General features: G+C 53.4%; 1 protein-coding gene across 3 annotated transcripts in view; it reads left to right on the plus strand.

The window, feature by feature from the left end:
* Positions 1–14683, plus strand: part of IL3RA (interleukin 3 receptor subunit alpha) — a 28518-nt gene that overhangs the window by 10892 nt on the left and 2943 nt on the right. For all 3 annotated transcript variants that reach the window (XR_006526586.2, XM_044768254.2, XM_044768255.2), the window contains exons 12-19: positions 2673–2760; positions 8835–8953; positions 9488–9605; positions 10413–10545; positions 10624–10802; positions 13101–13216; positions 13697–13723; positions 14443–14560. Coding sequence is in view for 2 of the 3 variants with exons in the window: in XM_044768254.2 (XP_044624189.2) it covers positions 2673–2760; positions 8835–8953; positions 9488–9605; positions 10413–10545; positions 10624–10802; positions 13101–13216; positions 13697–13723; positions 14443–14560 (898 nt within the window). In the remaining variant the exon portion in view is untranslated. The remainder of the gene's footprint in view (positions 1–2672; positions 2761–8834; positions 8954–9487; positions 9606–10412; positions 10546–10623; positions 10803–13100; positions 13217–13696; positions 13724–14442; positions 14561–14683) is intronic.

Raw genomic sequence — 14683 nt, forward strand, 5'->3', positions numbered from 1 at the left:
ACCCGGCTCCTTCGGCTGACAGGGTTCCAGCCCCCACCATTTGACTCTCCGGTTCCGGCCTCGCCTCCCCCCGAACCCCCCGTCACCAGGCCCCGAGCGGCCGCAGGAGTCGGGGTGTCGTAACCCGGGTGGTGGCGGTTTCGGGGGCCCCCCCCGTCTGGAGGTGGGTTCGGCCTCCTTATCTCGCAACCGCCTCCTGGTTCCTGCCGTCGCACCTGCTGTTCCTCTTTGTCCCGCCCCCTGTGCCCCCCCGCCTGTCACTCAGGCCGCGGGCCCTGCCTGCACCCTCTGAGCCTGACCCCCGGGGTCGGGGTCGGGGTCGGGGTCAGGGTGGGGGGGTCCTCAGAGCTGGTTGCAAGCGCCCCCAGCGCTGCATCTCGGCTCCGCGTGCAATCCCGGCGCGGCCAGTGCGTCCTGGAGGCGGTGGCGTCACCGGGGGGGGGGTCCAGGGCGACTCCGTCTGAACGCGATGGATCGATCGATCGATCGACGAGCCAGTTTGCAAACGCTGCAGAGACGCCAGAGGCACGTCCGTTTTTTTTGGCGGGGGGAGGGGACCCGACGTCGCGAGCCGGACTCGACACCCCCCCCCAACCCCGCTCCGCAGCCCCGTCATCCGGGCACCCGGGGGGGCAGCGGAGGGGGCGGCGCCGGGAGGAGGGGGGTGTGCGCCAGGCGCGCCGCCCCCAGGGAGGCCTCCGGGATTTCCTCCGTCAGGAAGCGGCGGCCGCCGGGCTCGCCGCCAAGAGGAAGCGGCGCCGGGAAAGGACCCGAGTTCTGACCCGCAGGAGGGAGGAGGGGGAGGGAGGAGGGGGAGGGAGGGGGTCCCAGGTGTCCGCCCCGCCGCCTGGGGTCGGGCGCCCGGGGGTGGGGCCCCACCGACACGGAGGTTATAAAAAACCCGGATCGGATCGGGGCACAAAGCCGCTTCGCTTTCCCCGCGCGGACGCTGGAGGGGCCGCCGAGGCCCAGGTGAGAGAGACCCCGCCGGGTGGTGGGAGGGTGGGGGTCATGGGGTCACGGGGGCACGAGGTCGGGGGGACTGAGGGGCACGGGGGACCCCCCCCCAACACACACACACCCGCCTCTGGTTCCAGCCGGCCTTGCGCGCCGACCCCAGAGACGCTGGGGCGAACGAGGATGCTGCCTTCTCGGGAAACGGAGGCACCGGGGTGGAGCCTCGCTGCAGGCTGGGGGCGTTGGGGTCACTGGGTGGAGCCTGAAAATGCGTTTTTACCGTTTTTCAAAAAATTTTTTTTGTTTTATTTATTTTTTTTTTTGAGGAAGATTGGCCCTGAGCTAACTACTGCCAATCCTCTTTTTTTTTTTTTTTTTTTTGGTGAGGAAGACTGGCCCTGAGCTCACATCCGTGCCCATCTTCCTGTACTTTATACGTGGGACTCTGATCACCACGTGGCTTGCTGAGCGGGGCCATGTCCACACCCCGGATCTCAACCAGCCCGGGGGCTGGGACCCCAGGTGGGTGGTTCTGGAAGCCCGAATGGGACTCAGACAGCCGCGAAGGGCTTATCAAGGCAGAGATCCCACCCGGCGGCAATATGCACATGGGCCCAAAGGTGGACACCGCTGTCGGGGGCTGGATGCGTAGACGGGCTGCGGTGCAGCCACACGGTGGAATATTACGCAGCCGTGAACAGGAGCGAGGCCCTGACACAGCTGCGCGTGGACGGACCCTGAACCCACGACGCTCAGAGACGGAAGCACACACAGAAGGACGCACAGCACGGGATCCCGTTGAGGGGAAACGTCCAGAGCCGGCACACCCCACGACAGAAAGCGGATTCGTGGACGGGGACAGGGAGCGACTGCTGGTGGGGACGGGCGCTCCGTTTGGGGGGGTGAGAATGTTCTGGAATCCGATGGGGGTGAACATGGTGAATGACGCTGGACGAGCTCGGGAGCCTCGGGCCTGGGCGTGGGGGCAGCTGACACCCCCCCCTTTCCCATGGAGCCTGTGTTGGGTGCGGTGACGGGGGTCTGCGAACGCCCTGAGGGAGGTGGCGCGGTCTGTGACCCCTCCTCGAACCCGAGGCTCGGCTGTGGGGTCGTCTGCTTGTGTGGCAGCGCCGGGCGGGCCCCCAAGGCACTGACGACGTGTGCAAAATGAGACTCGGGGTGGGGAGGAGCAGGGGGTCCGTCAGGAGGTGTGTGGACCCCCGCGCCGAGTCGGGGTCTGGGGGATGCACAGCGAGCTCCCTGGGGGCCGTGGGAAAAACTTCCGGCCTGGCGTGTGGGGCGGTGTTGGGTTCCCGGAACGCGGCCGGGTCAGGAAACGGGCGGCGCTGCCGTCAGACGTTAATGGGACTTCCTGCCCGGCTCCGGGACCCGGCGCCACCTGGGTCGGGGCGGGTTTTGCCGGGTGTGGACGAGCGCGGGGCCGAGGGCCGGCTCTTAACCCCCTGGGGGGGGCCTTCCAGACAGGGGGACGGACGCACACGCGTGCACACACACAGAGAGACGGGCACGTGTGCACACAGGCACACGCGTGTGCAAAACAAGCATGAGCATGCACACATATGCATACACATGGAGGCACATATATGCACACACACGCATGTGCATGCACACATGTGCACACACATGGACACGCATGCACACGCACGGGAGGGCCAGGAACGATGCCCCCACGCTCACTCCACCTTCTTTTCCAGCGCACACGCCCGCCCGCCGGCCCCATGGCCTTCGTCTGGATCGTGCTGTTCCTGACGCCCGCCTCCGGCCTGCTGCTCCCGGACCAGGGTAGGCCCCCGGGACGGCCGTCTGTCCGTCCGTCCGTCCGTCCTCCGTCTGCGGGTCTGTCGGGGGGGGGGGGGCCTCTTCTCCAGTTACCCTGTTTCTTCTGATTCCGAGGTGGAGCTGGTCTAGATGCCCCTGTCCTGATGGAGCTCTGGGCACGATGGTCGATCGCTTCCCTCTGCCCAGGATTTCTTTTTTTCTTGAGGAAGATTGGCCCTGAGCTAACTGCGGCCAATCCTTTTTTTTTTTTTTTTTTTTTTTTGCTGAGGAAGATTGGCCCTGAGCTAACTACTGCCAATCCTCCTTTTCTTTCTTTCTTTTTTTTTGCTGAGGAAGACTGGCCCTCAGCTAACATCCATGCTGATCTTCATCTACTTTATATGTGGGACACTCACCACAGCATGGCTTGTCAAGCGGGGCCATGTCCACACCCGGGATCCAAACCATCTGTGCTGGGAAACGGGGCTCCAGCCATAAGCCGGGGCGTCCAGGTCACTCACCTGCCAAAACTGGGGCGTCTTCGCATGACCGTTCCAAGCTCCTGGGCATCTTTGCCCGTCTTGGTCTCCCCGGGGGGCCCTGCGTCTGCGTCTCCTCTTCTGTCTCTGATGAGGACGCTGTCACTGGATTCAGGGCCGCCTCCTCCAGGAAGCCCTCCTCTCCATCCTTCCCTTCATCACAGCTGCAAAGACCCTGTTTGCCAATAAGGCCCCGTGCAAGGGTCCTGGGGTCAGGGCTGAATTCGGGTGGCCCGCGATTCAGCCCCTCACAGGGCTGAATTCGAGGGGATGTCCTGGGGTTCCTGGCATCGTGACCTCTGACCTCCCTGGAGGAGTGTGTGGACACCATGCAGGACTTTTTACGGGGCAGACGGGGTTCCGTTTCGTTGGGTAGATGTCAGTCCCAGGGTGACACCCCACGCCGACCTCGGGGCCGGTCTGGGGCCAAGGCCGCAGCCTCCTCTGTGGTCACTTCAGGCCGCCGGGTTTTCTGGGATCATTGACCACAGGCAGGAAGCGAATTGTTCGAGTCCTAAGGAGAAGTGGTTAGTCCTCCACACTCGAGTATGAATTAGCTCCACGGTTTTCACAGCTGGCTTTTCGTTAGCGTGATGCGGTTTTTTTCCGTTCCCACAGAGTTTTGAACCCCGGATGCCAATTTTATTTATTGCTGGATTTTCGCGGGTGATATTTGGGGAAGGAATTTCGTGTCTGTGTTCATGAGGCCTCGCGTTTTCTTCGAACGTCTCTGTCTGATTTTGGCGTCGGGAGAACGCGCTGGTCCCATAAAATGAGTCCGAAAACGTTTCCTTTTCTGCTCTGTCTCCTCTTTCGTTCCTAAAATTCCTCATTTTATTTCCCCTCTTTTTTTGAGGTTTTTCCAATTATCTTGTTTTTTGCATAGAAACAGCTTTTGGTTTTCTTGGCTGTCCGTGTACTTTTTGAAATGATTAAAGATTTTAATGAATCTTCCGTGGACAACCGATAAAAATACGAATTCTGCTATTATTGACTAGCTGGTATTTTTTTTATCAACTTTTCTCTGGTTTTACTGTTTTCTCTACTTGTTTCCTCAATTCAAGAGGGAGTTTGTGCTTATGCCTCACGCGTTTTGAAACTTTGTTCCTGGGAGCACAGGTATGAGGATGAAAGGGCCATTTTATCCTGTGGAAATTTCTCTTTTTATCCCAGAAACCGTCCTTGTCCTGCAGTCTACGTGGTCTTACATTAATGTAGCATTTTCGGGTTTCACATGATTAGAGTTTCTGCAAAATACACTGTTCTATTATTTTCATTGACATTTAATTTGAATGTGTGATTAAATGTATACATTTAATAAATTTAATTTATTAAATTTATTTTAATAATTTTCTATTACTTAAAGTAAATAATTAAATAATTTAATTATTCAATTTAAATTTTTTAATTTCTATTCATTTAATTTAATTTAAATTGTTAAATTTGATATTAAATTTAATATTTTAATTCGGTATTATTTTAACTTATTTAATTAAATTATCTAATATTATTTTAATTTATTTACATTCTAATTTGAAAATAAATTTATTTAAATTGAATTGAATTTAAAATTGAAATTTTAATTTTAATAATTTGATTTAAAATTAAATTATTTTAACTAAAAAATTCATTATTTTAATTTACACTATTTAATTTAAATCACAGAAAATAACTAATACATAATAATATCTATTATTTAAATTTACACTTTAATTTAATGTAAATTAAAGGCATTTAAAGTACCTTCCTTGTAGACAGCACACGGTGGGGGGATTTTTTTTTAATCGACTCTGACAACCTTTTCTTTCCGTTGGGCCGTTTAGACCCTTCACATGTCATGTAATTATCAATACAGTTGGGTTTAATTCTACCATTTTGCTACTTGTTTGCTGTTTTCCTCAGTTTTTCTTTGTTCTTCTCCCCTCTTTTCCTGGCACCTGTTCCCTTAATTCTTTTTTAGCGTTCCGTTGTTTTTCCTCCACTGGCTTTTTGTCTCTACCTCGCTATCGATTTCGGGTTCCTCCGGATTTTAAATATCCGCCCTTCATCGATCGCATTCCATCTTCCAATATCACTCTACTTCGCCCAGGACGGGGGAGCCTTGAAACAGAATACTTTTATTTCTCCCCTCGTCCTTCACGCTGTCACACCTTTCACGTCTACCCATTTTATAAAGCCCACCCTGCACTGGGCGTGTTTTTATTTTAAACAATCACATTTTTACATATTTACTATTTACATATTTATACACCATTCACACATTCACGTGCTGTTTGCATATTTACATGCTATTTGCATATTCGCGTGCTATTTGCATATTCACATACTAGTCACATGTTTGCGTGCTATTTACACATTCGATACGTCTGCATATCATTTGCATATTTATACAGTGTGCATATTCACGAGCTATTTGCATATTTACATGCTATTTGCGTTTCCACGCGCTATTCGCAGGTTCACATGCTATTCGCGCATTCAAAACCGTTTGCACAACATTTGCATATTTGCATGCTGTTTGCATATTCGCGTGCTATTTGCATGTTCCCGTATATTTGCATATTCGCGTGCTATTTGCATGTCTGCATACATTTGGGGACACTCGCTGTGGATCCCTGTTCACTTTCCTCCCGTGTTTCTTGGTGTAGACCTGAGGTTCCATCTGGGGTTCTTTTCCTTCAGGAGGAAGAGCGTCCTTCAACCTTTCTCCAGAACCCCGGTCTTTCGGGGAAAGAATCCTTTCAGTTTTTGCCAGTCTGAAAAACGACTTCCTTTCACCTTCCTTTTCTTGCAAAACACAGGATTCTGTGTCAACAGGGGCTTTCTGCGGCGGTGGTTTTTCCTTCCGCATTTCGGGATGGCGTTCTCTTATCTTGTGTCTTCCATCGATGGTAGCGAGAAATCAGCGGAAATTCTTATCTTTGTTTTTTTTTTGTTAATAGGTATTGTGTTTTTTCCCCCCTCTCTGGTTGTTTTGCAGAATTTCTTGATGCCACTTTTTTTTTTTTTTAAGCAGTTGGGTTGTGGGGTCTCCTGGTCGGTTGGCTCCATATTTTTTTCTTTGGGGCTTCAGCGTGCACCCCTCCTATTGCATTTCCTTCAAGTCCTCCGACCTTTTCTTTGCCACCCACTTGGAAGCCCATGCGCTGCATTTTTTTTGCATTTCAGACATTCCCGTTTGGCTCTTTTTTTTTAAAAAAAACGCATTTTCCATCCCTCCCTGTGCGGTGAGGACCGTCCCCTTTAAGTCCTGGAACATATTTCTAGCGGCTCTTTTAAGGTCCTTGTCAGTTCCTTGCACGCCTGTCGTTTATGGGGCTGTTTGCACGCACGGGCATCTCGCCCTGGTCGCCGGGAAGCGCGTCCCCGTATCTCTGCCCGGCTGGGAATGTTTTATGGGGTCCCAGGTATTGCAGACGATGGGCTGGTGGGGGTCTGGCCTTTCGTGTTCCTTTAAAAAGACGCGGCGTTGAGTGTTTTCCGGCTGTTCCTTGGTGGGTGGGTCGTCACTCAGCAGGTGCCGGACGGGAAACGCTCCTGGGAGGGATGCTTGGCAGCGCCGCTGGTGGGGAGACGGGAATCCGAGGCCCGACCCTTGACCTCCGACCTGGAGGGGATTTCCTACCGTTTGGGGTTTTGGGAAAGTGCCCCAAACTGGAGGACGCCGCCTCCGGGAAGGAGGCGGGGATTGCTCACGCACGGCAGGGAACAACGTCCTGCGTGTTTGCATTGGTTTTGTTGTATTTGCCGTCCAGATTTTCCTGGCCTTTTTCTTTTTTTTGGCATGAGAGTTTTTTATTTGTGAGCAGAACCATAATCGGGTGGAGAATAAGCAATGTGAAAGAGCGCGCGTGGACGTTATTGATTAATTAATGACAGAAGATGCCATGGTTATGTCCCTTCATGGCCGATATCTGCGTACATACATACATACATATACATTCATTATTTGTATAAATACAGCATTGACAAAAATAAAATATAATTATGTTAGAATTATATCAATGACTATAATTCTTCACGATGAGTATAAGTATAGTATTTAGAAAACTAAACTGAAATATAATTATTCGTATATTATATAAACTAATGTATAATTATTCACTATTAGCATATAGTACTTAGAAAAGTAAACTAAAATATAATTATAGTATAATTATATAAACGAATATATAATTATTCACTATTTGTATAAATAAAGTAGAAAAACTAAAATATAAGTATTTTATAATTATGTTAATATGTAATTATTCATTATTTGTCTAAATACAGTATTTGGAAAAATAAACTAAAAGATAATTATTTTATAATTATGTAAACTAATATATAATTATCCACTATTTGTATACATACAGTATTTAGAAAACTAAACTAAAATATAATTTATTATAATTATATAAACTATAATTATATAATTATAATTATTCACTATTTAATTATTCAAAATTTGCATAAACATAGTATTTAGGAAAAAACTAAAATATAATTATAATTATATAAACTAATATATAATTATTCACTATTTTTCTAAATATAGTATTTAGAAAAATAAACTAAAATATAATTGTATTATAATTATATAAACTATTATGTAATTATAATTATTCACTAATTATTCACTATATAATTATTCACTATTTGCATAAATATAGTATTTAGAAAAATAAACTAAAATATAATTATATTATAATTATATAAACTAATATATACTTATTCACTATTTGGATAAATAAAGTAGAAAACCTAAAATATAAGTATTTTGTATTTATGTTAACTAATATGTAATTATTCAGTATTTGTATAAATAGAGTATTTAGAAAAATAAACTCAAATATAATAAAAATATGCTAGGACTCGTATTTCCTACTCCACCACTCACGCACTGTTATTTGGGCAGAAGTGAATGTAAATTTTGAGGCATAACAATCCATTCAAAATTACAGGCTCAGCTCACAAGACATTTCCGTGGATGAGCTTTTTAGAGGAAGAGGTGAGGTTCGGAGAAAGTTTCGGCGGAAACCCAGATGGTCGTCCGGGTGGGTGTCGCCTGTGCAGCTCAGGTTATCGATCTTGATGCCCCAACAGGGAACTTGCAGTTCACGAACTTGGACAAAAAAGTTTATCAACAGTCATTTCCTAGAAGTCCCCAAAACATAGGGTCACAGATAAAATCTGACAAAGCATCTCATGTCCCTTTGTAGCTTTTTTTGTTTTGTTTTGAGGAAGACTGGCCCTGAGCCAACATCTGCTGCCAATCCTCCTCTATTTTTTTTTTTTTTTTTGCTGAGGAAGATTAGCCCTGAGCTACTATCTGTTGCCAATCCTCCTTTTTTTTTTTTTTTTTTTTTTACTGAGGAAGACTGGCCCTGAGCGAACATCTGCCACCAATCTTCCCCCCCCCTTTTTTTTTTTTTTTTTTTTTGCTGGCCGCCCCTCATCCACGTAGATTCCACTTCCCAACGAGATCAGCCAACTCGGGTGGAGAAACACGTTCCCATTGCGAGGCTGGTTCAAGCGTCTTGCATGTCTCTCCCCGACCGTAACCCGTGAACGTTTCAGATCCGAGCCCGCCGATTCGGAATGTGAGGATGGAGCCGGAAAGTCAGAGACTGACCTGGGACCTCCACGGAAATGTGAGCGGGATCGAGTGCTCGCAAAGCCTGGAGTACAACGTCACGGTAAAGCGCCTTGGCCGTACGAGGAGCGTGGTAGACGTTTCCAGTAGCCTCATGTTTAATCCATCACCGTACATACGTGTCCCTTGAACCCTTTCCCAACCCCCTTTCCCTCCGGTCAACACTCATCTCTTCTCTTGGTCCGTCTGTTTCTTTATCTTCCACATAGGAGTGAAATCCTGCAGTATTTGTCTTTCTCGGTCTGACTTATTTCACTCAACATCATACCCTCAGGGTCCATCCTCATTGTTGAGAATGGGACGATTTTTTTTCCTTTTTCATGGCTGAGTAGTATTCCATTGTGTATAAATACCACATATTCTTTATCCAATCACCAGTCTATGGGCACATGCGTTGCTTCCGCATCTTGGCCATTGTGAGTAATGCTGCCGCGATGAACATAGGGGTGCATGAGTGTCTCTGAATTGCTGATTTCCTAAAACCGTCATTTTTTAAAAAAAAAAAAAACCTAAATAATATCGATATGCGACGAGGTCTGTTCTCTAAGCAACTAGCAAATGACTCCATCTATCTCAGGCCAGAAAAAACCAGTACTGCCAGTTTCCAGTGCTTCCCTCGTGTGGATCGAAAAACTACACGGTGTTCGTGACAGGAGGGCAGCCGTTCTCGACGTCGATTGGCTACCCTGAGCCGGGTGAGGGGACAACGCTCTTGCTGGTTTTTCTTGGGCGTCCATCATCTGAGTCTCAAAATAACCACTTTTAACTCGGGTGGATCTCCAGGGACGTACGCTGAGCGACAAAGTGACCAGCCCAGGGGGTCGCATGCGGTGTGATTTTCTTCCCACGACCTTCTTGAAAGGACGAAGCTGTGCAATTAATTGGGGGACAACTGGGTGGCCAGCAGGGGTGGGTGGACTGAGGGGAGTGGGCGAGGTTATAAAAGGACGGGGATCCACCTTGGGCATGCACGTGGCAGGGTACGTGGGATGTCTCTGTGCTTTCTTTTTTTTTTATTTTTCTTGAGGAAGATTAGCCCTGAGCTAACTACTGCCAATCCTCCTTTTTTTTTTTTTTTTTTTTGCTGAGGAAGACTGGCCCTGAGCTAACTACTGCCAATCCTCCTTTTTTTTTTTTTTGCTGAGGAAGATTAGCCCTGAGCTAACTGCTGGCAATCCTCCTCTTTTTTTCTTTTCTTTTTTTTTTTTTTTGCTGAGGAAGACTGGCCCTGAGCTAATATCCATGCCCATCTTCCTCCATTTTATATGTGGGACGCCTACCACAGTGTGGCTTGAGAAGCGGTGCCATGTCCGCACCCGGGATCCGAACCCGTGAACCCCGGGCCGCCGAAGCAGAATGTGCGAACTTAACCACTGCACCACCGGGCCGGCCCCTGTGTTACGTCTTCTGACAGACAGTGACATGGGAATTGCCAAGGGTCTTGATCCCCGCGTCCCCCTAAAACCGGCCCCGTTTTCGTTTTCTCTTCTTGGGGAGCCCAGAAGGGAACCCTGGGGCGGCCGCCCAGAACCTCACGTGCTGGGTCCACGACGTGGATTTCCTGACGTGCCGCTGGGCCGTGGGCAGCGCGGCGCCCAGAGACGTCCAGTACCACCTGCACGTGGGGGAGGCGAGGTAGGACCGTCCGGGGCTCGGGGGTGGGGGTGTGGGGGGGACCGCGGGGTCACCCCCGGACTTGCCTCCTCCTCACAGGACCTCCGAGGGGCGGGAGTGTCCGGGTTACACGGCGGACGAGCGGGGGACACACGTGCGGTGCCGTTTCGACGACCTCTCCGGGTTCTCCAACCGGCTGTACCGGTTCCGAGTGAGGGGCACCAGCCGAGCTTCCGGAATCCCCTGCTCGGAGATGTTCGAACAATTATCGCGAATCGGTGAGTGAGGGTTCGGGGCACGTCCGTCACCGCCCCGACCTCGGTGGGTCCGATGCGCCTTGTCCTCAGCGACGAAATCCCTGATGGGACTTTTGGAACCAAAAACCCTTCTATAAAAAAAAAAAAAAAAAACTACGTTGGGATTATTTTCTTTAGCTAGACCCTGTCCCCAAATGGTGACGGCTTCGAGCCCCGTGAAACCTGGGCCCGCCCCGGCTGGTCCGCGTCCACGAGGCCGGCTGGCTGATGCGCTGAGAGGATGGTGCAAGAAGAAATGAGGGGGTGGGTCCTGCAAAGAGCGGAGGGGACGCTGTCTTTGGTCCGTGGTGTCCAGTCTTGAGCTGACCGGCTGGGTTTCACGTGCATCGGGTGGAGGCCGTGCTGCCTCAGACTCGGGGTGCTCCCTGGAAGGGCACAGAGACAGCTTTGGGGCCCAGCTGCAACACAGCATCTTAGCACCCAGGCCCCGGGGTCCAACAACCACCCACAGACAGAGAGAGGAGGAGGAGGAGGAGGAGGAGGAGGCCGTGGAGGTGGAGGCAGAGATCTGGGTGCTGATCCACAGTCAGGGAGCACCCAGGCCGCCCGGCAGCCACCACGAGAAGCTGGGGGGCGGGGAGGAACGGCCCAGATTGTGTGTCGGGTCCCAGAAGGAAGTGACCCTGCCCACAGTTGGGTCCCGGAGTCCCAGCCTCCAGATTAGGGAGCCCTCACACGTCTGGGGTTCAAGCCACCTGTTTGTGGTCCTTGGTTTGGTTGCAGATTCAGGGGGAAGTGGACGGGGAGCGGGAGGCGGAGGGGAGGTGTGGGCAGAGGGGGGCGTGGAGCGGAGGGGGAGCGGGAGGCGGAGGGGGAGGTGTGGGCAGAGGGGGGCGTGGACCGGAGGGGGAGCGGGAGGCGGAGGGGGAGGTGTGGGCAGAGGGGGGCGTGGACCGGAGGGGGAGCGGGAGGCGGAGGGGGAGGTGTGGGCAGAGGGGGGCGTGGAGCGGAGGGGGAGCGGGAGGCGGAGGGGAGGTGTGGGCAGAGGGGGGCGTGGAGCGGAGGGGCCGGCGGGAGGGGGAGGGGAGGTGTGGGCAGAGGGGGGCGTGGACCGGAGGGGGAGCGGGAGGCGGAGGGGAGGTGTGGGCAGAGGGGGGCGTGGAGCGGAGGGGGAGCGGGAGGCGGAGGGGAGGTGTGGGCAGAGGGGGGCGTGGACCGGAGGGGGAGCGGGAGGCGGAGGGGAGGTGTGGGCAGAGGGGGGCGTGGAGCGGAGGGGCCGGCGGGAGGGGGAGGGGAGGTGTGGGCAGAGGGGGGCGTGGAGCGGAGGGGGAGCGGGAGGGGGAGGGGGAGGTGTGGGCAGAGGGGGGCGTGGACCGGAGGGGGAGCGGGAGGCGGAGGGGAGGTGTGGGCAGAGGGGGGCGTGGAGCGGAGGGGCCGGCGGGAGGGGGAGGGGAGGTGTGGGCAGAGGGGGGCGTGGAGCGGAGGGGGAGCGGGAGGGGGAGGGGGAGGTGTGGGCAGAGGGGGGCGTGGAGCGGAGGGGGAGCGGGAGGGGGAGGGGGAGGTGTGGGCAGAGGGGGGCGTGGAGCGGAGGGGGAGCGGGAGGCGGAGGGGGAGGTGTGGGCAGAGGGGGGCGTGGAGCGGAGGGGGAGCGGGAGGCGGAGGGGAGGTGTGGGCAGAGGGGGGCGTGGAGCGGAGGGGCCGGCGGGAGGGGGAGGGGAGGTGTGGGCAGAGGGGGGTGTGGAGCGGAGGGGGAGCGGGAGGCGGAGGGGAGGTGTGGGCAGAGGGGGGCGTGGAGCGGAGGGGCCGGCGGGAGGGGGAGGGGAGGTGTGGGCAGAGGGGGGCGTGGAGCGGAGGGGGAGCGGGAGGGGGAGGGGGAGGTGTGGGCAGAGGGGGGCGTGGACCGGAGGGGGAGCGGGAGGCGGAGGGGAGGTGTGGGCAGAGGGGGGCGTGGACCGGAGGGGCCGGCGGGAGGGGGAGGGTCCCTGGAGGCGGGGTCCGGGGGAGGCCGGAAGGCAACGGGGCGGAAACCTGGAACGGGCTATGCAGCCGGCTGATGCTTGCGGGAGACTTCCTCCCTCTGCTGGAGAAAGCTGGAATCAGGACTGTTGCAGTAGCCAGAGGGGACAGAATAAGCCTTGTTCTGGGGGACGTCAGGGGCACCCACCCTTCCAGGAGGCTCCCGGGCCGGGCGGGGTGGGGCCTGAGAGCCAGTCTCAGTGCTCCTTCCAGCTACCCATCCCTACATTTTTTTTTTTTTAATTAAGTCACATATTTTTTTGACTTGCTTTACTCCTAAAAAGGTCTGTTTTCCTCGCCTAGAGAGATTAAGCCCGCCCAACATCACGGGGTGGTGTAATAAAACCTATTCTCTCCTGGAGTGGGAGATGTCAAGCCGCTTCAGTTGGAAATTTACCTACGAACTTGAAATACAACAGGTAATGGCTTCTCCCGGCTGGGGGCCGTCGTTCTCTAAAACCCGTGTGCCGGGGGCTTTCGGGTGGATAAGACACAAAAAAAAAAAAAAAAAAAAAAAAAAAAGGAGGATTGGCAGTAGTTAGCTCAGGGCTAATCTTCCTCAGCAAAAAAAAAAAAAAAAAAAAAAAAGGAGCATTGGCAGTAGTTAGCTCAGGGTTAATCTTCCTCAAAAAAAAAAAAAAAATCCAAAACAGGAGGAAAGGCCACTCGACATCCATTTGTTGTTCATCCCGTCAGTGGATTCCGACTCCTAGGGCCCCTGTGGAACGCCGAGCGGAACCCGCCTGGTCTACGGGACCATCCTGTCTCCTTCCCAGGGTTCTCACAGCCAGTTTTTTGGAAATGAGTCTTAACCACTGGACCCCCCCCCACCCCACCCCCAGACCTGGGTCTTAGGGGGCAGGGGCAGGCGCCCACTGCTGTCTGCTTTTGTCTTGCAGGGCGCGAGTCCTGCCGACCTGGTCCAGGTGAGCGTCCCCATCGCCCCGCGAAGGTGGCATCCGCCCAGCGCAGGCCAGTATTCCCACATGGGCGGTCGGTGCGTTAGACACGCATCTCAGAGCCACCATCAGCGTGTCCTCTTCCGTGTCTGAGGAGGACGCTGTCCTTGGATTCAGGGCCGCCTCCTCCAGGAAGCCCTCCTGTCCATCCTTGATGCAGGGCCGCCTCCTCCAGGAAGCCCTCCTCTCCATCCTTGATTCAGGGCCGCCGCCTCCAGGAAGCCCTCCTGTCCATCCTTGATTCAGGGCCGCCTCCTCCAGGAAGCCCTCCTCTCCATCCTTGATTCAGGGCCGCCTCCTCCAGGAAGCCCTCCTCTCCATCCTTCCCGTCATCACACCTGCAAAGACCCTGTTTCCAAATCCGGTCTCATTCCTGGGTCCCTGGGGTCCTATCTTTCTCAGGTTGGGCCCACGGCCCTATTCCCGCGTGTGTGTCTGTCCCCGAATTTCCCTTCCTTCTCGGGACGGCGGTCATGTTGCAGCAGAGCCCACTGCCCTCCATCCGACGTCCTCTAGATAATTGCATCTGCACGGACCCTATTCCCAGAGAAAGTCCCCTTCCGAAGCGCTGAGGGCTGGGGCTCCCACCTGTGAAATTGGGGGGCACCCACCCAACCGGTGACAGGGCCCCGTCCTTCTCTCCCCGCCGACGGGGGATGTTTTTTTCTTCTTTCCTGTCTTGTCAGGTACAGGACTTTGAAACGTTCTATGGGATGCCCAATCCCGGGACCTACACCGTAAGGATAAGAGCCCGTGGGTACTTCACCGGAATCGTGAGCGAGTGGAGCGCCCCCAAGCACTTTGGTGAGCGGGGCACCCTTCCCTCTCCCCGTCGTGTGTGTTGGACGCTGTAGGTCCCGTCCCCGGTCGGGGCTCCGTCCACGTCTGTTTCCCCCAAAGGGGGCTCTGCCAGGGCCGCCTCCTCCA

Source organism: Equus asinus, chromosome X (genome assembly GCF_041296235.1).
Source record: "Equus asinus isolate D_3611 breed Donkey chromosome X, EquAss-T2T_v2, whole genome shotgun sequence".
Classification (NCBI taxonomy): Eukaryota; Metazoa; Chordata; class Mammalia; order Perissodactyla; family Equidae; genus Equus; species Equus asinus.